Source organism: Pleurodeles waltl, chromosome 3_2 (assembly GCF_031143425.1).
Source record: "Pleurodeles waltl isolate 20211129_DDA chromosome 3_2, aPleWal1.hap1.20221129, whole genome shotgun sequence".
NCBI classification, from domain to species: Eukaryota; Metazoa; Chordata; class Amphibia; order Caudata; family Salamandridae; genus Pleurodeles; species Pleurodeles waltl.
The window spans coordinates 50,438,764-50,457,279 of NC_090441.1; the positions used below are offsets into that span (position 1 = coordinate 50,438,764).

At 43.3% G+C, this 18,516-nt stretch overlaps 1 protein-coding gene across 3 annotated transcripts in view; it reads left to right on the plus strand.

The window, feature by feature from the left end:
- MMP28 (matrix metallopeptidase 28) overlaps positions 1-18,516 on the plus strand; it is a 451,256-nt gene that overhangs the window by 241,250 nt on the left and 191,490 nt on the right. For all 3 annotated transcript variants that reach the window (XM_069226736.1, XM_069226737.1, XM_069226738.1), the window contains exon 5: positions 17,118-17,360. In XM_069226736.1, the coding sequence (XP_069082837.1) occupies positions 17,118-17,360 (243 nt within the window). The remainder of the gene's footprint in view (positions 1-17,117; positions 17,361-18,516) is intronic.

Genomic DNA, 18,516 nt, shown 5'->3' on the forward strand with positions numbered 1-18,516 from the left:
TTTCTTGGGCCTCCCGCGCTTTACTTATAGCAGGTTCAGCCAGAACTGCATACTTATTGGAACACACTATATCACTCTTGTGCACATGGTCCTTTTTCTTGGTACTTTCTTGTGTAATTAGAGGGTAGCGCTTGGCCGGACTATACCATCTTCATAACTGTCTATCCTATTGACGGGGATAATTTTTCCTCTTGCTGGCTGTCACTCTCTTTCCTATCGATTGATTCCGCTTTCCCTACTTCTGTTTTCTTTGTATAATATGAGGTTATCTTCTTGTCCGAACCCTCCCGAAATGAGGTCCTATTACTTAGTAAAGATTCTACCTCCTCTATAAAATCATCGATTTCAGATATCGTACAATTTTCACCCGAGTTTCTAAGTTTTTTTAATAGTTTTCTCTTTTCCCCGTGGTGGTTCAAATGCCTTGCGTTTCCCCATACCTCTTTGCCAACTATTTAATTCTTCGCTTTTTCCTCTAGATCTGATGTCTAATATAAGGGACTCTAGACTCTTGCTTTGTGATACTATTTATATTATTCTAAGTATCTAACTACAAGAGAGATGGAAGGGAGAGACTAATGTTAGTAGAGCTACCTAGAGAAACTATAGCCCGAATTAAAATATATAAAATCTCAATACCGAGTGGCAATCTAATCTCTTGCTATAAACGAAAGAGGGTGGGCCCAGCCCAGTCTCCTCCGGTCTCTGACGGGCTCAGGATGGGCCCTCCCTTGGCCCGGGCTTTGCCCGGGCGCCGTCCGCGCGCGTCCCGCAAAGCGGGAGCACTATGCTGCTTTTAAAGGGCTCCTGCCCTTTGTTGCTGGCTGGCGTGTCCTCCTGGCCCCCCATGTGAATGGAAGTAGGCAAAAAAAAAGAAATCGCTATTTATTACCATTGTTGAGAGTAGGGAGGGTTCAGGATTTAGGAGATATGAAGCTGCAAGTGAGTTGTGATGTCCGTCCCCTCCCTCAAAGATAATAGTGAATAGTGAATAGCATAGTAAAGTCTGCACGTCAGCATATATGGTTTATGGTGTGACATTTTTTCATGTGTTTTGTAATTAAAATCTGGATGCAAGGGGTTACTGAAGAATCCGCCAGAAACCATGGTGAGTTCATTTGTTGGTTTATTAGGAGAGAGGACCGGGAGGGAGACTCCGCACAACGGCCACGGTCTGCCTCTTGAATGTCACCTTCGACAGCACGCGACTCCCTTGTCTCAACGCACGCATTCCACAGCGTGCGCTGAATACCAAACATCACACGAGGACATAACACATCCCCCTTTCTCATAATAATAATACAACAGAAAAATGCAGATAATAACAAGCATTTGCTTAATGCATAACAAGAACATACAAACAAAAACTTACTATTGCATAACAAAATCATCAAATCTCTTAGGCAATTTTAACGTTGACTTGTCCCGCACTCTTAATCCAATATTATCATTCTCATTCAATAAAAACCCTGTAATACCAGTACAGTTATCCACATCAAAAAAAAATCCCGTCTGACACACACTGGAACCTTTACAACCTTCCTATGATTCCACATGTTACCATCACTCACCTCCAGAGGCTCTGAAAAGTTTGACTCCCCTTTCACTGATTTTCCACCCTTCACAACACGTATACAGTTGCCAAGTTTATAATCACCCTGCACCTCATCCTCTACAACCTTCTTTCTCTCCACCTCTTTAGAAAACAATGCCCTTGGGCCCCTACCTCTCATGACCTCGAAAGGTGACTTTCCAGTCACACTATGGCGAGTTGTGCGGTAAGACCAAATCAAATCCTTTACTGCCTTTCGCCAATTTATTCCATTACTGATCGCCAATTACAATCCCTCCTTCAGCGTCCTGTTCCATTTTTCCACCAAACCATTGCTTTGTGGATAGTAAACTAATACCCTTATGTGTTCAATGTCATATCTGTTCAGAAACTCATTCATATAATTAGACACAAACTGCACCCCATTGTCGGAAACAACCGTTTCAGGAACTCCTTCTGAATCAAACAAATCAGTGTTGACATTCTCCACAAATCTCACCACAGGCCACCTGGAAAAATAATCCACCACAACCAAAGCATATTTTGGAATCTTTCCTAACACATAAAATGGACCCATGATATCAATGGCTATTTTTTTCCACAGTCCATCAGATTTCTCAGACTCCACAGGGGAATTCTTAATGACTTTCTGAGATTTGTTGCTCTACACACATAATACGCATTTCCTTACATGATGTTCCACATCTCTATCTAAACCAGGCCACCAATACTCTGATCTGACCCGTCTTTTTGTTGCACTCATACCTAGATGACCCTCATGAGCCAATTTCAACACACGTTCCTGTAAGACTGATGGAACTACCAAAAGCTCTCCCCTAAACATCACTCCTTTCTCCACACACAGCTCCACATTAACTTGACAGAAACACTCTGCATCACAAGAAGCACCACCTCTAGTTGGCCACCCTTGTCGACAATAATTCATCACTTCTTGTAACACAACATCATTCTGAACCTGACACACCCACTCCTCATGAGAAACTCTACCCTCTGTCACACTTCCCACATCAACTCCAACTATAGCTATAATCTCATCAGGTTCACCGTCACCTTCCTGATCAGACTCTACCAGAGGTCTAGACAAACAATCTGCCAACAATTTGTAATTGTGTTCCAACATTCTTGCCACCCATCGAGCTATCCTAGGTGTAGCTCTTCCTGCCCTCTTAGTTGAAAACTATCAGAGGTCGATGATCCGTTCTAATCACAAACTGCATACCCCATACATACCTGCGAAAATGGTTTACACCCCACCAACAAGCCAATGCTTCCTTTTCAATGGTAGAATAATTCATTTCAGCCATTCTCAATGGTCTGGAAGCATACGCAATGGTCAGTTCTTCACCATCTCTATTTTGCAACAACACCGCACCTAGTCCCACCTAACTGGCATCAGTGTTAATGTTGATGCTATCCTTGGTGTCAAAAGGCTTAAGAGCTGGTGCTGAGGCAAAAAAAAATTTCAACGAACAAAACTCCATTTCACAAATATCACTCCATACAAACCACTCTTGCACAACAACTTCCTCGTGTTTAGTCTTGTCAGCAAACCTGTGAATACATTTCTAGTAATACTCTGCCAGACCCAAAAACGATCTCAGTTAATCCTTGCTGGCAGGAGAAGAAGCATTTTCTATCACCTCCACCAAATTAGATTTAGGGGAAATCCCATCTTTGCTTATCCAGTCTCTTAAATACTCCACTCCAGGCACGCTCATCTTATACTTTTCCAATTTAATCGTCAAACCATTCTCCTTCAAAGCACATAAAACCCTCCTCATCGTACTATCATGCTCTGCTTGATCCGCACCAAACACCAAAATATCATCCTGAAAGTAAGTGACACAAGGAATATCCTTTAACAAATTATGCATTGCTCTTTGAAATACAGGTGACGCCGATGCCAAACCAAAAGGCATGCGTTTAAATCTGTAAGCCCCCTCCGCTGTAATGAAAGACGTAAACGCACGTGACTCCTGATGCAACTCTATCTGGTGATATGCAGATGATAAATCCAGCGTGGAAAACACACTTGCCCCCTTTACCATGGACAACATATCTCCAATATTAGGTAAAGGGTGTCTATCCACCCATATCGCAGCGTTCAAATCACGAAGGTCAACACACAAACGTATATCCCCATTAGCTTTCTCACCACGGGAGCCAACCACTCAGATGCCTCAATCTCCTCAATCACATCCTGCCCACACAACCTAGATAACTCTTGCCGCAAATGTTCCCTATCACTATAGGAACAGGACGATGCTTATGCGCTTTAGGAACCGCATTTAGCTTCAATACAATTTTATGCATAAATCCTTTCAATTTTCCTAACCCCTTACTAAATACATGCGGAAACTCTTCTACAAGATTGGCCTTTTCAACATTGTGTACATTGGACCTTGACCCCAAAACTTGATCAGGATGATTTGGATCAAGAATGATACCAAGACCCTTTTGTTGCAGCCAACCCAAAAGATAAGTACCCTCCTCCCCAAAATACACCTTAGATGTTACTGCTGTACCTTGGAACTCCAGTGAGGCTTCCATGTCTCCCACCAGCTCAGTTGGTTTGTTACCATATGCTACTAACCATACGTCTGGTGGTTTGATTTCATGCGTTGGAAATTTGGACATGTTTTCTTTCCCAATCAGGGTATATCCTGCTCCTGAATCAGCCATCACCAACATATCCACTCCGTCAATCTTAACAACACAATGCAGACCATTAGTACTCACACTTCCCACATCTTCCAAAATAAATTGTTGTGCACCGACATCCTCACTATCACTTCCCACCAAATTAATTGTTCCTTTACTTTTCCTCACACCCACTTGCTTACCCGTGCCCGTGCACACTCTAGCAAAATGTCCTTTGAATTTACATTTCCTGCAAACTTGGCCAATAGCAGGACAACACGCGTCAGTCGCAATGTGTCCCTTTAGCCCACATCTGTAACAAGTTAAATCATTTTTCACATCCAGTTTAGTGGAACCCCCAAATTGATCCATCTTTTTAAACTTAGTACCTTCTGCGTTGACGGAACTCACAGCCCCAGGAGCAGTGGACAGCTCCTTGAAAACCTCATTGGTTATTTCAACTCTTTTAATTATGTCTATGGCCTTTTGTAGTGTGAAATGCTCTGTATTCAGCAATTTCTCTTGAATGTATTTATCGTTCACTTTCAAAACCAATTGGTTCCTCAACATTTCATCCTGAAAATGTTTATAGTTGCACATAGCTGCCAAAATCCTCAATCCCGCCACATAACTCTCCACCGATTCTCCTGGTAACTGGCTTCTTTTAAAAAATTTGAATCGCTCCACAACAACATTTTTTTTCTTCCCAAAATTGGCGTCCAATTGTTCCATTGCAATTTCATATTCATCGCTATCCTGATCCTCCTCCACATAGGGATATGGCAAACGCTTCAAAATGCGTCTTCCTTCCGTTCCAAATAATGTTTTAACATAGCCAATTTCCTAGATGCCGTAAATATATCTCTGTCCACAGCCAAAACATATGCTTCAAGTCCTTCCTTCCAATCCTCCCACGGCGTGATTGGTTCACCAGGAGTGTTTAAAAAAAAATTGGCGCTGTAAATCCTTCCATCATAGTACAAGAAAGATCAAACTGTGCTGCAATGTTAAATCAACAGCGCACCCCCCGTGCACCCCCCTCCCCCCCAAGGCGGGGATGGAAGGGGAAGACCTTCCCCTTCCACCCCGACCCCCACCCCCCCTGTGACGTCAGCGCGCGAGCGTGCGCTGATTAGTCACAAGGGCCTCCCCCATCGCGCTGGAAGCAGAGCTTCCAGCGCAATTGAAAGAGAAATGCTAAGCATTTTTCATTCAATCACTTGGGGGAGGCCCGGAGGGGCTTCAAAGGGAAGGAAATGTATTTCCTTCCCTTTGAAGTCTCTCCGAGGGTTTCAAAAGCCGGATTGCTTGCAATCCGGCTTTTGAAACCCCACTAGACACCAGGGATTTTTTTTTTTGTGATATTGTCATAAGGGAGCGACCCCTTGGGCAAGGGTCGCTCCCAGGGGGGGCATGTTTTTGGGATGGCCTTTTCTGCCCCCCCTGGGGGCAGATCGGCCTATTAGCAGAAACCTCTAGGCGCCAGGGTGATTTTTTTTTTTGTGTTAGGCACAGGCACCTGGGATTTGTTTTTTGGCGCCAATGTCACGCAGGGGGAGCGACCCCGTAGGCAAGGGTCGCTCCCGGGGGGGGTTGGGGTTGGGGGGGGCAAATTTATTTTAGGCCATTTCTGCCCCCGGGGGGGGGGGGGCAGAAACCTCTAGGCGCCAGGGGAATTTTTTTTTGTGTGTGTTTTTTTGTTTTGTTTTTTTAGAGATGGGGAGCGACCCATCAGGCAAGGGTCGCTCCCCTGGGGGGCAAATTGTATTTAGGCCATTTCTGCCCCCCTTGGGGGCAGATTGGCCGATTTTAGGTCAATCTGCCCCCAAGGGGGCAGAAACCACTAGGCACCTGAGATTTGTTTTTTGGCGCCGATGTCACGCAGGGGGAGCGACCCCGTAGACAGGGATCGCTCCGGGGAGTGGGGGGGTTTGGGGGGTTGGCGGGGCAAATTTATTTTAGGCCATTTCTGCCCCCCCTGGGGGCAGATCGGCCTATTATTAGGCTGATCTGCCCCCTGGGGGGGGCAGAAACCTCTAGGCGCCAGGGCAAAAAAATGATTATTATTATTTTTTTTTGTTTGTTTGTTTTTTTAGAGATGGGTAGCGACCCATCAGGCAAGGGTCGCTGCCATGGGGGGCAAATTGTATTTAGACCATTTCTGCCCCCCTGGGGGCAGATTGGCCGATTTTAGGTCAATCTGCCCCCAAGGGGGCAGAAACCACTAGGCACCGGGGATTTGTTTTTTGGTGCCAATGTCACGCAGGGGGAGCGACCCCGTAGGCAAGGGTCGCTCCCGGGCAGGGGGGGGTCAAATTTATTTTAGGGCATTTCTGCCACCCCCCCGGGGCCGGCTGAGCTAGAGGCCAAACTCCACAGGTAGGCACTTTGCAAAAAACACCTCTGTTTTCTGTGAAAAAATATGCTGTGTCCACGTTGTGTTTTGGGCCATTTCCTTTCGTGGGCGCTAGGCCTACCTACAGAAGTGAGGTACCATTTTTATCGAGAGACTTAGGGGAACGCTGGGTGGAAGGAAATTTGTGGCTCCTCTCGGATTCCAGAACTTTCTGCCACAGAAATGTGAGGAACATGTGTTTTTTTAGCAAAATTTTGAGGTTTGCAAAGGATTCTGGGTAACAGAACCTGGTCCGAGCCCCGCAAGTCACCCCTCCTTGGATTCCCCTAGGTCTCTAGTTTTCAGAAATGCACAGGTTTGGTAGGTTTCCCTAGGTGGCGGCTGAGCTAGAGGCCAAAATCTACAGGTAGGCACTTCGCAAAAAACACCTCCTGTTTTCTTTCAAAAATTTGGATGTGTCCACGTTGCGCTTTTGGGCATTTCCTGTTGCGGGCGCTAGGCCTACCCACACAAGTGAGGTATCATTTTTATCGGGAGACTTGGGGGAACGCTGGGTGGAAGGAAATTTGTGGCTCCTCTCAGGTTCCAGAACTTTCTGCCACAGAAATGTGAGGAACATGTGTTTTTTTAGCCAAATTTTGAGGTTTGCAAAGGATTCTGGGTAACAGAACCTGGTCCGAGCCCCGCAAGTCACCCCTCCTTGGATTCCCCTAGGTCTCTAGTTTTCAGAAATGCACAGGTTTGGTAGGTTTCCCTAGGTGGCGGCTGAGCTAGAGGCCAAAATCTACAGGTAGGCACTTCGCAAAAAACACCTCCTGTTTTCTTTCAAAAATTTGGATGTGTCCACGTTGCGCTTTGGGGCATTTCCTGTCGCGGGCGCTAGGCCTACCCACACAAGTGAGGTATCATTTTTATCGGGAGACTTGGGGGAACGCTGGGTGGAAGGAAATTTGTGGCTTCTCTCAGATTCCAGAACTTTCTGCAACAGAAATGTGAGGAATATGTGTTTTCTTAGCCACATTTTGAGGTTTGCAAAGGATTCTGGGTAACAGAACCTGGTCCGAGCCCCGCAAGTCACCCCTCCTTCGATTCCCCTAGGTCTCTAGTTTTCAGAAATGCACAGGTTTGGTAGGTTTCCCTAGGTGCCGGCTGAGCTAGAGGCCAAAATCTACAGGTAGGCACTTCGCAAAAAACACCTCCTGTTTTCTTTCAAAATTTGGAGGTGTCCACGTTGTGCTTTGGGGCGTTTCCTGTCACGGGCGCTAGGCCTACCCACACAAGTGAGGTATAATTTTTATCGGGAGACGTGGGGGAACATAGATTAGCAAAACAAGTGTTATTGCCCCTTGTCTTTCTCTACATTTTGTCCTTCCAAATATAGGAGAGTGTGTAAAAAAGACATCTATTTGAGAAATGCCCTGTAATTCACATGCTAGTATGGTCACCCCAGAATTCAGAGATGTGCAAATAACCACTGCTCCTCAACACCTTATCTTGTGCCCTTTTTGGAAAAACAAAGGTTTTCTTGATAGCAATTTTTTACTCTTTATATTTCAGCAAATTAATTGCTGTATACCCGGTATAGAATGAAAACGCACTGCAGGGTGGAGCTCATTTATTGGCTCTGGGTTCCTAGGAGTCTTAATGAACCTACAAGCCCTATATATCCCCGCAACCAGAGGAGTCCAGCAGACGTAACGGTATATTGCTTTCGATAATCTGACATTGCAGGGAAAAGTTACAGAGTAAAACGTAGAGAACAATTGATGTTTTTTTCACCTCAATTTCAATATTTTTCTTTTTCAGTTGTTATTTTCTGTAGGAAACCCTTGTAGGATCTACACAAATGACCCCTTGCTGAATTCAGAATTTTGTCTACTTCTCAGAAATGTTTAGGTTTCTGGGATCCAGCATTGGTTTCATGCCCATTTCTGTCACTGACTGAAAGGAGGCTGAAAGCACAACAAATTGCAAAAATGGGGTATGTCCCAGTAAAATTCCAAAATTGTGTTGAAAAATTGGGTTTTATGATTCAAGTCTGCCTGTTCCTGAAAGCTGGGAAGCTGCTGAGTTTAGCACCGCAAACCCTTTGTTGATGCCATTTTCAGGGGGAAAACCACAAGCCTTCTTCTGCAGCCACTTTTTCCAATTTTTTTTAAAAAAAAAAAATAAATCACTGTATTTTGGCCAATTTCCTGGCCTCCTTCAGGGGAACCCACAAAGTCTGGGTACCTATAGAATCCCTAGGATGTTGGAAAAAAAGGACGCAAATTTGGCTTGGTTAGCTGATGTGGACAAGAAGTTATGAGGGCCTAAGCGCGAACTGCCCCAAATAGGAAAAAAAAGGCCTGGCACAGGAGGGGGAAAAGGCCTGGCAGCGAAGGGGTTAACCAACATACTTTACCTCCGCTGTTGATAATTAGTTTCCAGAGGTTACATATTTTGGCAACTAGTATTCTGAATTGGTAATTACAAGAAAGAGTAGCTGCCATCCATATAGCAAGCAATCATATGGTCTGGCCTGAAATTGAGAGGAGGCCAAAATAAGGAATGGCTGTTGCTCTTCTGAGCAATAATGTGTATTAGTTGTACCCATCTGAAGCATATGTGTATAAAATTGCTTAATTATGGTCATCCATCTAGTTTGGTACCAAAACTTGCCACGTTCCATGAGATCTTGCATATTTTATTCTGTTCCTGTTTAGGTAGACTGTTGCCAGAGGATGCACAGCAGCTTGCTTCCTACATGTTGGAATGGGCTCAGAAAGTATTATATCTTTGGTCTACATTAAAAAGAAAAAAGGAAGAAAAATCCTAAACACAGTTTTTTCTTCTGTGCTTTCCGTATATGCAGAACATTCCAGTCGACATCAGAACTCCCTTGACCCTCCTATAATTCTCAAAGGAGTGAAAACTAGCCACTCCAGAGAAAACTATATCGTTACATGATAGCAATGCTCACAAATTAATATTCTACCTCTTTGTAAATGATTGTGAATTGTATCTCATGGTTTTCACCCATATTCAGCTATGTTCCCCTCTGGCTAGGTTTTCACTCTGCATATACCCATGACTGCATCTAGATGGGGAATAATTCAAGCATGCGAATTAGCTGAGAAACCAAAGCTAAAGTTAGCTATAAGTAACTTTCATTCTGCTTTAACTGGAGCATTAGGATTTGCACAATTAAAAATAATTTCTCTGGTCAGGAAAATGGCAGCCCATTTATGAGGACTATGGGATCCCATGAGCTTGCGCCAGCTTGCCTGACAGTGTTTGTTCTCACACCGCATGGAGCAACGTAACTTGAAAGTTATATGGAAATGTTGCAGTTTACCATTTTTAGCAGCTGGATGCTGATGCTTGCTTTTTTAGTGTTCTCGTTGCATCTTGATTTCTGCACACTTAATGGCTCTCTGGATCACAAACTGGTTAGTTAGGCTGATTGTCCCTGCACCTCTGGCCTACTCTATGAGATGCAAGTCCAGATGGAGTGAAGACAAAGGTTGACTGCCATGTTATGAAGGATTCAGGCAGCTAGCACAAGCCTCAGTAAAACTGGAGGTAGCACCCACTTGGTCCTGGAATTTTCATCTCCATAAGCACAAATATTAAATACAGCTTTACTTGATTGTAGAGATATTTGATCTCCAAATGTGGAGCTGTAGCTGGTTAGATTGAGAGACTGAATCAGTGATCCTCCATGATGAGCCTTAGATGAAATTTGAAGCCTCCATTGCCCAGTGGGGACAATGTTAATTTTGCAGCCAAAATCCTGATATCTTTCTCTCTCTGTTGCTTTCTCTGTGTCTCTTTTTCATACACAACATTTAATAGCTCCAAATGATAGTCATTTTCTACTTCCATCCTAGTTCTTGGTTCTGTGGTTAATCCACTGACCCTTCTCTCTGCTTCAACATTGGCGTCGGTCATAACATTAGGAGAGGTAGTGTCAAGTGGGAGCAGCCAAGGACATCTGGAGATCATTTCAGAAGGAGTTGATGTTGGGAAGTAAGAATAAAGCGCTCCCTAGAGCATCTCCTTTAGTGAGGCTGGTTCCACCACTTGCAGGAGCTGATATCTTATGGGCAAGTGGATGAGAGTTGGACAAAGAAGACCTAGTGTTAAGGGCAGAAAAAAATATGGAAGTTAACTCCAGAATTGGAGCAAACCTAAGTTTACAAAAGTCGCAGAATTCTGTGTGGAACTAAGTGGGGCTGATAAGGGTTCACAAGCAACTAAAAAGGAGATTGTGAAATCACATTCACTTTGGAGAAAGGGCCCCCAAAAGGGTAACCACCATTTATCGGAAAACGCTATCCTGCACCTCATCTTTTTTCAGAGCTGACAGTAACTAAAGATCAGTTTTTCCTTTTCAGATGTCTCTGACATAGTCTTTTGGTGGGTTTGATCCAAATGTTTCACAGGGCAAATGAATGGTATTATGTGACTCTGATCTAGCTGACACTTTCTGGTTGGCTCAATATGGCAATGGTTGGTCCCAGGCCTCTTGCTTAAGGAGCTAGATTTATCATTCACTCTCCTCTGCAATTTGATGAAAGACCATAGGGAAGAGACTTTGGAAGGACTACCTAGCAATGTACAAGCTAAATAGAAAGATGCAGCGTGCCATACACAATAAGCTCCCACTTGTTAGAAATACTTGAATAGGTAGAGGCTGTTTTAAGAAGCACTGTTTTCTGGGACTGATGTTGTGAGCCGCGACAGGCAGTCCAATAAGTACCCCGGGAGCATGACACCAGCGAGATCAGCAGAGGTGTCCACTGGGGGCATGGACGCCATTCCCCGCCCACAAAAGGAGTCGGAAAAGCTGAGTGGAGGGGGGGAAGAAGAAAATGCTGGAAGCTGTGTCGTGAGAGATGCGCTAACAGCCAAGGAGGCGAAGTGCTGCGATGGGGGAGGAAAAGAGGGTGCGGAATAGAGGAGCCTTAGCAGCAAAGTGAGGGGGAGGTACGTATCCCGGAAGCTCGACGACCAGCAGTAGAAGAGGAAGTAAAAAAAAATGCTAGACAATGATATTATCAAACACTCATATAGCCCCTGGTGTTCCCCCATTGTGTTAGTCCCGAAGCTAGACAATACAATCAGGTTTTGTATTGACTTCAGAAATTAAACTCCATGTCACACTTTGACACATACCCGACGCCACATGTAGATGAAATGATTAAACAATTAGGGATTGCTTGCTATCTGATTACCATAGACTTAACAAAAGGGTATTGGCAAGTACCCTTAGCACCCGAAGATAGGTGTAAAACAGCCTTCGCTACTCCCTCGAGTTTTTATCAGTTTAAAGTAATGCCATTTGGTTTACATGGAGCACCAGCCACCTTCTAGAGACTTATGGACAGAATACTTCATTCCCATAAACTTATGCCGCAGCTTACCTTGACGATATTGTCGTCTTCAGTCCTTCTTGGGATAGTCACATGATTCATTTAGAAGCAATAATCACAACCCTTAGGGAAGCGAAATTAACAGCCAATCCCAGTGAGTGCAAGATAACTCAAGAGTCTATTCAATATTTAGGGTATCGTATTGGAAAAGGAACTATACAACCACAGATTGAGAAGATACAAGCCATTCAAGACATTCCTTAGCCTACAACAAAAAAAAGATACATTCCTTTTTAGGATTGGTCGGGTTTACTGAAGATTTATTTCCCATTTTTCAGAAAAAGCTGAGGTCTTGATGGATTTACTACAAGCTAAGAACAAAGACCAGCACATTTCCTTGACTCCCCAACAAAGAGAATGTTTTGACGATACTCTGTTCTCACCCGGTCCTTATTTGTCCTGATTTTTCCAAACCTTTTTTGTTACAAACCAATGCCATTGACCTGAGGTTAGGGGCTGTGCTTCTACATCCTGATGACCTTGGTGATCTTCATCTGGTGATTTTTATTAGCCAAACGTTATTCCCAAGAGAAAAAAGATACCCCTCTATTGAAAAGGAGTGTTTGTGCATTAAATGGGCGATAGAAGCTCTTCAATATTATCTATTAGGGTGCGCTTTTCAGATCATTCTAGACATGCTTCCTTAACATGGTTTGCGTGTCACAAGAACACTAACCCCAGGATTCTACATTGGTTTTTATCCCTCCAACCTTTCTCCTTTTAGACCCACCATCTTCCTGGGAAGGACCTGATTACGGCAGACTTTCTGTCCCGATATCCAAGTTCTTCATGACCCAATCGACCACGTTGGGATGGAGAGCTGTTTTACGGGACTGGCGTCATGGGCCGCGACAGGCAGTCCGATAAGTACCCCAGGTGCACAATAGGATCAGCAGGGGCATCCGCCGGGGGCATAGATGCCATTCCCCACCCACAAAAAGAGGTAGAAAAGCTGAGAAGAGGGATGGAAGAAGAAAACGCCAGAAGTTGCGTCGTGAGCCACACGCTAACAGCTGAGGAGGCGCAGCTCTGCAACACGGGAGGAAAAGAGGGCGCAGAACAGAGGAGCCTTAGCAGCGAAGTCGAGGGGGAAGAACCCTCCCGGATCCCCAATCCAGACGAGAGGTCAGAGGACTTTTGCAACGTCAAACAGCCCAGCCACGTCCCTGAAGGGGCGTGGCACCACAAGATACGAGGCTTCTTCAAAAAGGGACAAAATCATACCGATATGCATGCGGGGAGGAGTGGGGTGACAGAGGACACAAAACTATTTAATTTAATTTAAACAAACCCTGGTGAAATTAACCAAAAGGGCGAAAATCACACATATGCATGACACTGGGAAAAGGAGAAAAGAAGGGAGAAAAAAACCACCACCTTTCCTCACTGTCCTTCACAGCCCTCCTCGATATCGTCATCCTTCAAACCCCAGTCAAGAGTACACTTACCTCAGCCAGTCCTCTGTTTATTTTTCCAAGGAAAAATCCGAGGGATTCCCAGAAGCTTCAGGAAGATGGAAGAAGAGAACTGCCTTCGATAGACCTAGAACAGGAGAGAAGAAAATACAAGAATAATGACTTATGTTTAATTTTGCGCCTAATCACGACTTAAAAATCTTTCAATTATAGCAATTCCTTATGCGAAAATAATCCGTGTTGAACTTGGTTATTTCTCCTTAAAGACAAGAAACCCAACCCCCCACCCCCACACATTTGCAATGCAATAGGTCTTGCATTTGCTTGAGTTAGAGCTATTGGCATTGAAAATTCATAACTGGACTTTTCTTGCCACCTACATTGGTCAACCCAGCCTCTTAATTTTGTCTTTTCCTGCCATATAATTCCAGTGACCCTGCATATAACTAAATCTCTTCCATTTACCTTCTTCCTCTATCTGCAGCACAAATGAAAATGTTGCCATTTAGCATCCTAATTTAAAACTGCCTTGCTAATTCCAATAGAATACTACTTTCACCACCCCACCATCAGAATTGCTGGCTGGCTAACACAATTCCCCCCCAAAAAGATATAAGACAGCCACAGAGGAGAAGTAAACTAGAAGGGTCACTGAAACATATCAAGGGTGTTCAAAGAGTCATAGTATAATAAGGATGTTATGTTGGCCTGAATTATGGCCATAAATGTAGTAAGGAGAGATTATGAAACCGTATACAATGAAACCTTGATCAGAAATAAACTTTTGACATTATATTTTAATGCTCAAAAAAGCCCCTACAGGGCACCATAACAAAAATATCATCTGTAAGAAACATGGTCATGGAACCACATTGTAAGCCCCTTGAGCAGAGGTTCCCAACCTAGGGTCGTGACACATACCTAGGGGGTACGCTGGGCTGGGCTGGCAGGAAGGTACTTCTCCAGCTGGGGCCTTTGGATAGAAACATGTGCATGTTATTATATTTATTACTTCCTTAGTGCAGCAGTTTTAAAAGCACTGCAGAGTTCCTTGTACATCTTGCAGCTTTCAGGCAAAAATAAGTGTCAAGATAACTCTGGTGATTAATGTACCTGATGGAGAGAGATGGGCGTTTTGTCTAGTGTCAGTTTTGACTCATCTAAGGTAGCGCAGTTGGTTAATATGCCTGCTGCAAAGAACATGTGTCATGCAAAGGACAGTATTTTATGTGCACAGCAAAGTGGGTTACTGCTTTTTTCACAGATTCTTTTGTTACTGTGCTGTTCATAAGTCGCAGTTGTATCCTAGCACAGTGAGCTATGAACTGTCAAAGAGCTATATGCAAACTGCATGGCACAAATTAAAAAGTTGTGTTTTCCCCCAGTCTTTCATTTTCCTTATGCTGCTAAAAAAAGGTTTCTTGAGAAGAAATACATCCTTATTTTTAAAGTCAGTGCTAACCACTGTGTTATGTTCTGAATCCTGTGTTTGCGCTTCTCCAGACCAAGCACTCTTAGAAAGTGCCTACCAGTGTGGATGACATGAATTGTACACCGTGTAGTCCCCTGTAAAGTGCTCTGACACCCTACAGTGATATGAGAGGTGCTATAGAACAAATTTATTACATGTGTCAGAGGGACTATGGAGAGATGATTCAGTGGGCGTCCTCACGACTCACAAGGTTGGGAACCACTGCCTTAGAGGGCAAAACCCCATGAAAAAGAAAAACAGAAGAAAGGAATGCAGTGTAACCCTATAATTAGCCCCTAGAGTGTATTTATAGGATTAGGAGGCCTGCTGCAATAATATTACCAACAAGGCCTTTAAAACTAAATTTCTCCTAACTATAAAGCAAAAGTTCTAGCCATGTGAAAGCTTAAAAGACATTGATTGGTGGGAGGGGTTATTATTTTGGAGTCCCCACTAACATAGTGTGGGGTCCCAGGGATGATGTAGACAGACCACATTGTGGTCAATCAATGTTTTGGATGTAGTCCCATTGTCCTAGGACCACCACAGGCTGAGTTAAGTTAAGAATTGTTTTGTAAAAGTAACACCCTGCAAAACATTATGGGACAAGTTTTCGTTCCACGAATATTTTAATATGTTGATATGACGGTAATGCTTAGAACAGCCCTTAGAGGACGCCACAATGAAAATAGCATTTGTAAGAAACATTGTCATGTAATATATAGTTAGGCCCCTAGAGGGCATAACCACACAAAAAGAAAATGGCAATAAATAATACAAAAAGAAAATAGCAATAAATAATGTAGAGTAACCATATTTGTAACCCCTAGAGAGCATAATGCATTACATATTTTCTTGGATAGCAGGGACATAGCAATGATGTTATAAACAAGGCTCTTATAAAACAAGCTATTCCCAGTTAGAAAACATAAGTTTCAGCCATGAGAATGCTTAAAAAGACACTGAAAAGTGGGAGGGGTTTTCACTAACCTAGTGTGGGGACCCAGAAATGACCTCGACAGAAAGAGCGTGTTGTGCTAAATGTTTTGGTGCAGGTCCTATTGTCCTAGGACCACCACAGGCTGACTTATGGTAAAAAATGTGAAAAAGAATGCTTGCAAAGCATTATGGGTCGAGTTTTCCAGAGTGCAGTGAATATTGTAGTATCAGTTCTCCCCGTGTGCCAGGAGAGACACTTTCTCTTTGAGGATTTCAGTTTTATGTAAAGCATGTACCAATTTCAAGTGTTTAATGGGGAAAGCCTCAAGTAATGACTCTGATTAGGTAACTGTGAACAATGTGACTAGTGCTTCAATAACACTGACCGTTTGCGCTGTGAGCGTCATGGCTGCCATGCAGCACGAAGGAAAGAGACAAAAAATATAGTTCTCCCACTCTGAACTATATCACCAATCATGCAATAATCCATGTATTGGGGGCAGTCTGCAAGGCGTGACAAAAACAGCCTCAAGGCAGGACAAACGTAAGGCAATTACTGATGATATCAAGTGATTTTTTAAAGGTAAGCCCACAAATGAGTTAAAGTGATGGGCGTGATCTACTGGACCATGGTCTGTACCTAAGCAAGTGGAAAGTCCTCACAATGACATGCTTATTAACATGACCACAACAATAAACAATGGGGGTTATTACAACTTTGGCGGAGGTGTTTATCCGTCCCAAAAGTGACGGTAAAGTGACGGATATACCACCAGCCGTATTACAAGTCCATTATATCCTATGGAACTCGTAATACGGCTGGTGGTATATCCGTCACTTTACCGTCACTTTTGGGACGGATTAACACCTCCTCCAAAGTTGTAATAACCCCCAATATTTGTATGGGATTTTATGGGGGCCTATAGAGTGTTACAATTTGCACATCAAAAGTTACTGTTGTTAACCACAGAGCTTTGAGAGGGGACCAGGAGATAATATTCAAGTGGCTAAAGTAAACTTCATTATTGTGTAAATGTTTCATTGTGTTGCATAAAAGTTCGTAAATTCGCCAAAATGCTGGCTGTGTAGCAAATTTATGACATACCTTTTCTATTACGCTGGAACTGTAATTTTTAATGACTATTTTTCACCTTATTGAATCTGGTATTTATAGAGCAGTAAATTTATTATGCAAATCTGATGGCAATATTACATCACTTTTAGATGTACAACATTATTAATAATAAGTCGATGTGTAACTGTACAAAAATGTGCTTGACTAATGCTAGGTTCTCTTGTTTTGAAGGTGGAGCATTGGCTCATGCCTTCTTTCCACGCCGTGGAGAAGCACACTTTGATAACGATGAGCGCTGGGCCCTTAACAGCAAGGGCCGGAACCTGTTTATTGTAATGGTACATGAAATCGGACACACACTGGGTCTAGAGCACTCGCCTGTGAAGAGTGCCCTGATGTCACCATACTACAAAAAACTGGGAAAGGACTTTGTGCTGAGCTTTGATGACATCATATCCATACAGAACTTGTATGGTGAGTTTCTACAGACAAAGTATTTATTGTGTTAAATGTGTGGGAGGTCCTGCATGGCATTCTGTCTTGGGTCAATGGGTCCCATTTCGTGTTCGAATGGAGCAGAATATGTGGGTGGTATATGGATTCACCCAGTCACAAGAGGCCCTGTGTTCTCACATCTGCGTTTTAGCTGCTTGAAATTTCAGCTGGTAAAATCATGTGTTCAGACAAAGCCCACCTCGGACTCTGTCCAGCCCTCTCCTAGGGCGCCGGGAAAGCCTACAGTGTCCCCTCTGTCATCCCACAACTTCTGCTGCCCAGTTCCTGCCTCCCTCCCCCCACAGGCCACCCATTCTGCAGATTTACTTTCATAATAAAGGCTCCATATGCAGATGTGGACCCAGTAATTCCAAGCCCGCTTGTTATTACCCAATCCAGTGACTATAACTACAAACAGCCTGATATATCTGTTGGAATACTGTCCAGAATAATTATTTCCTTCCACACGTTATCCCTCTGCTCCCTCTCACTGGTCATCAGGGACTGTGTCATTGTGGAAAGTTAATGGTTTATGCCCACTATTCAGAAAGTTATTTAATGTTAAAGCTACTGAATTGCTATGTCAAAATGAGAATATGCTAATTTGATTTGGCTGCATGTATCTTTATTTCTGACATTAGCTTCAGTTCGGTTTAGATTTTTTAAATGAATCAGTTTCACTTTGTAAATATTCAGTTTCTGGTAGAAATGAAAAACACATGTTGGCTAGCAATCACTCTTCATAGAACCAAATGCAAAGAAATATCCTCGCCATTAAATGAATGATCCTTTTAGACTATAAAAAGCTCATATTTAAGTTTTCTTTTGAGTCAGTCAACCAAGATCAAGTGTCCAGTTAATGAGATCGATATAGAAGCTCCATTTGATTCCTGCTCCAGAGACATATTTGGTATTTTGATAGAAAAAGCGGGAAAGTTTAATTTTGGTCAGTTACCAGTATGGTTGGTGGTATGTACATCTGGGGAAGCAACATTTCCTCCTTAGGTGCCTCCTTATTCAGGATCTCATTTCTGGTGTTTCTAAACCTTGTCACCTCCTCACATTGCGAAAACCTTCTGTTGCATTATGCAAAAATTGTATATTGAAGAAATCTAAGTGGGCAACTTCTTTCATC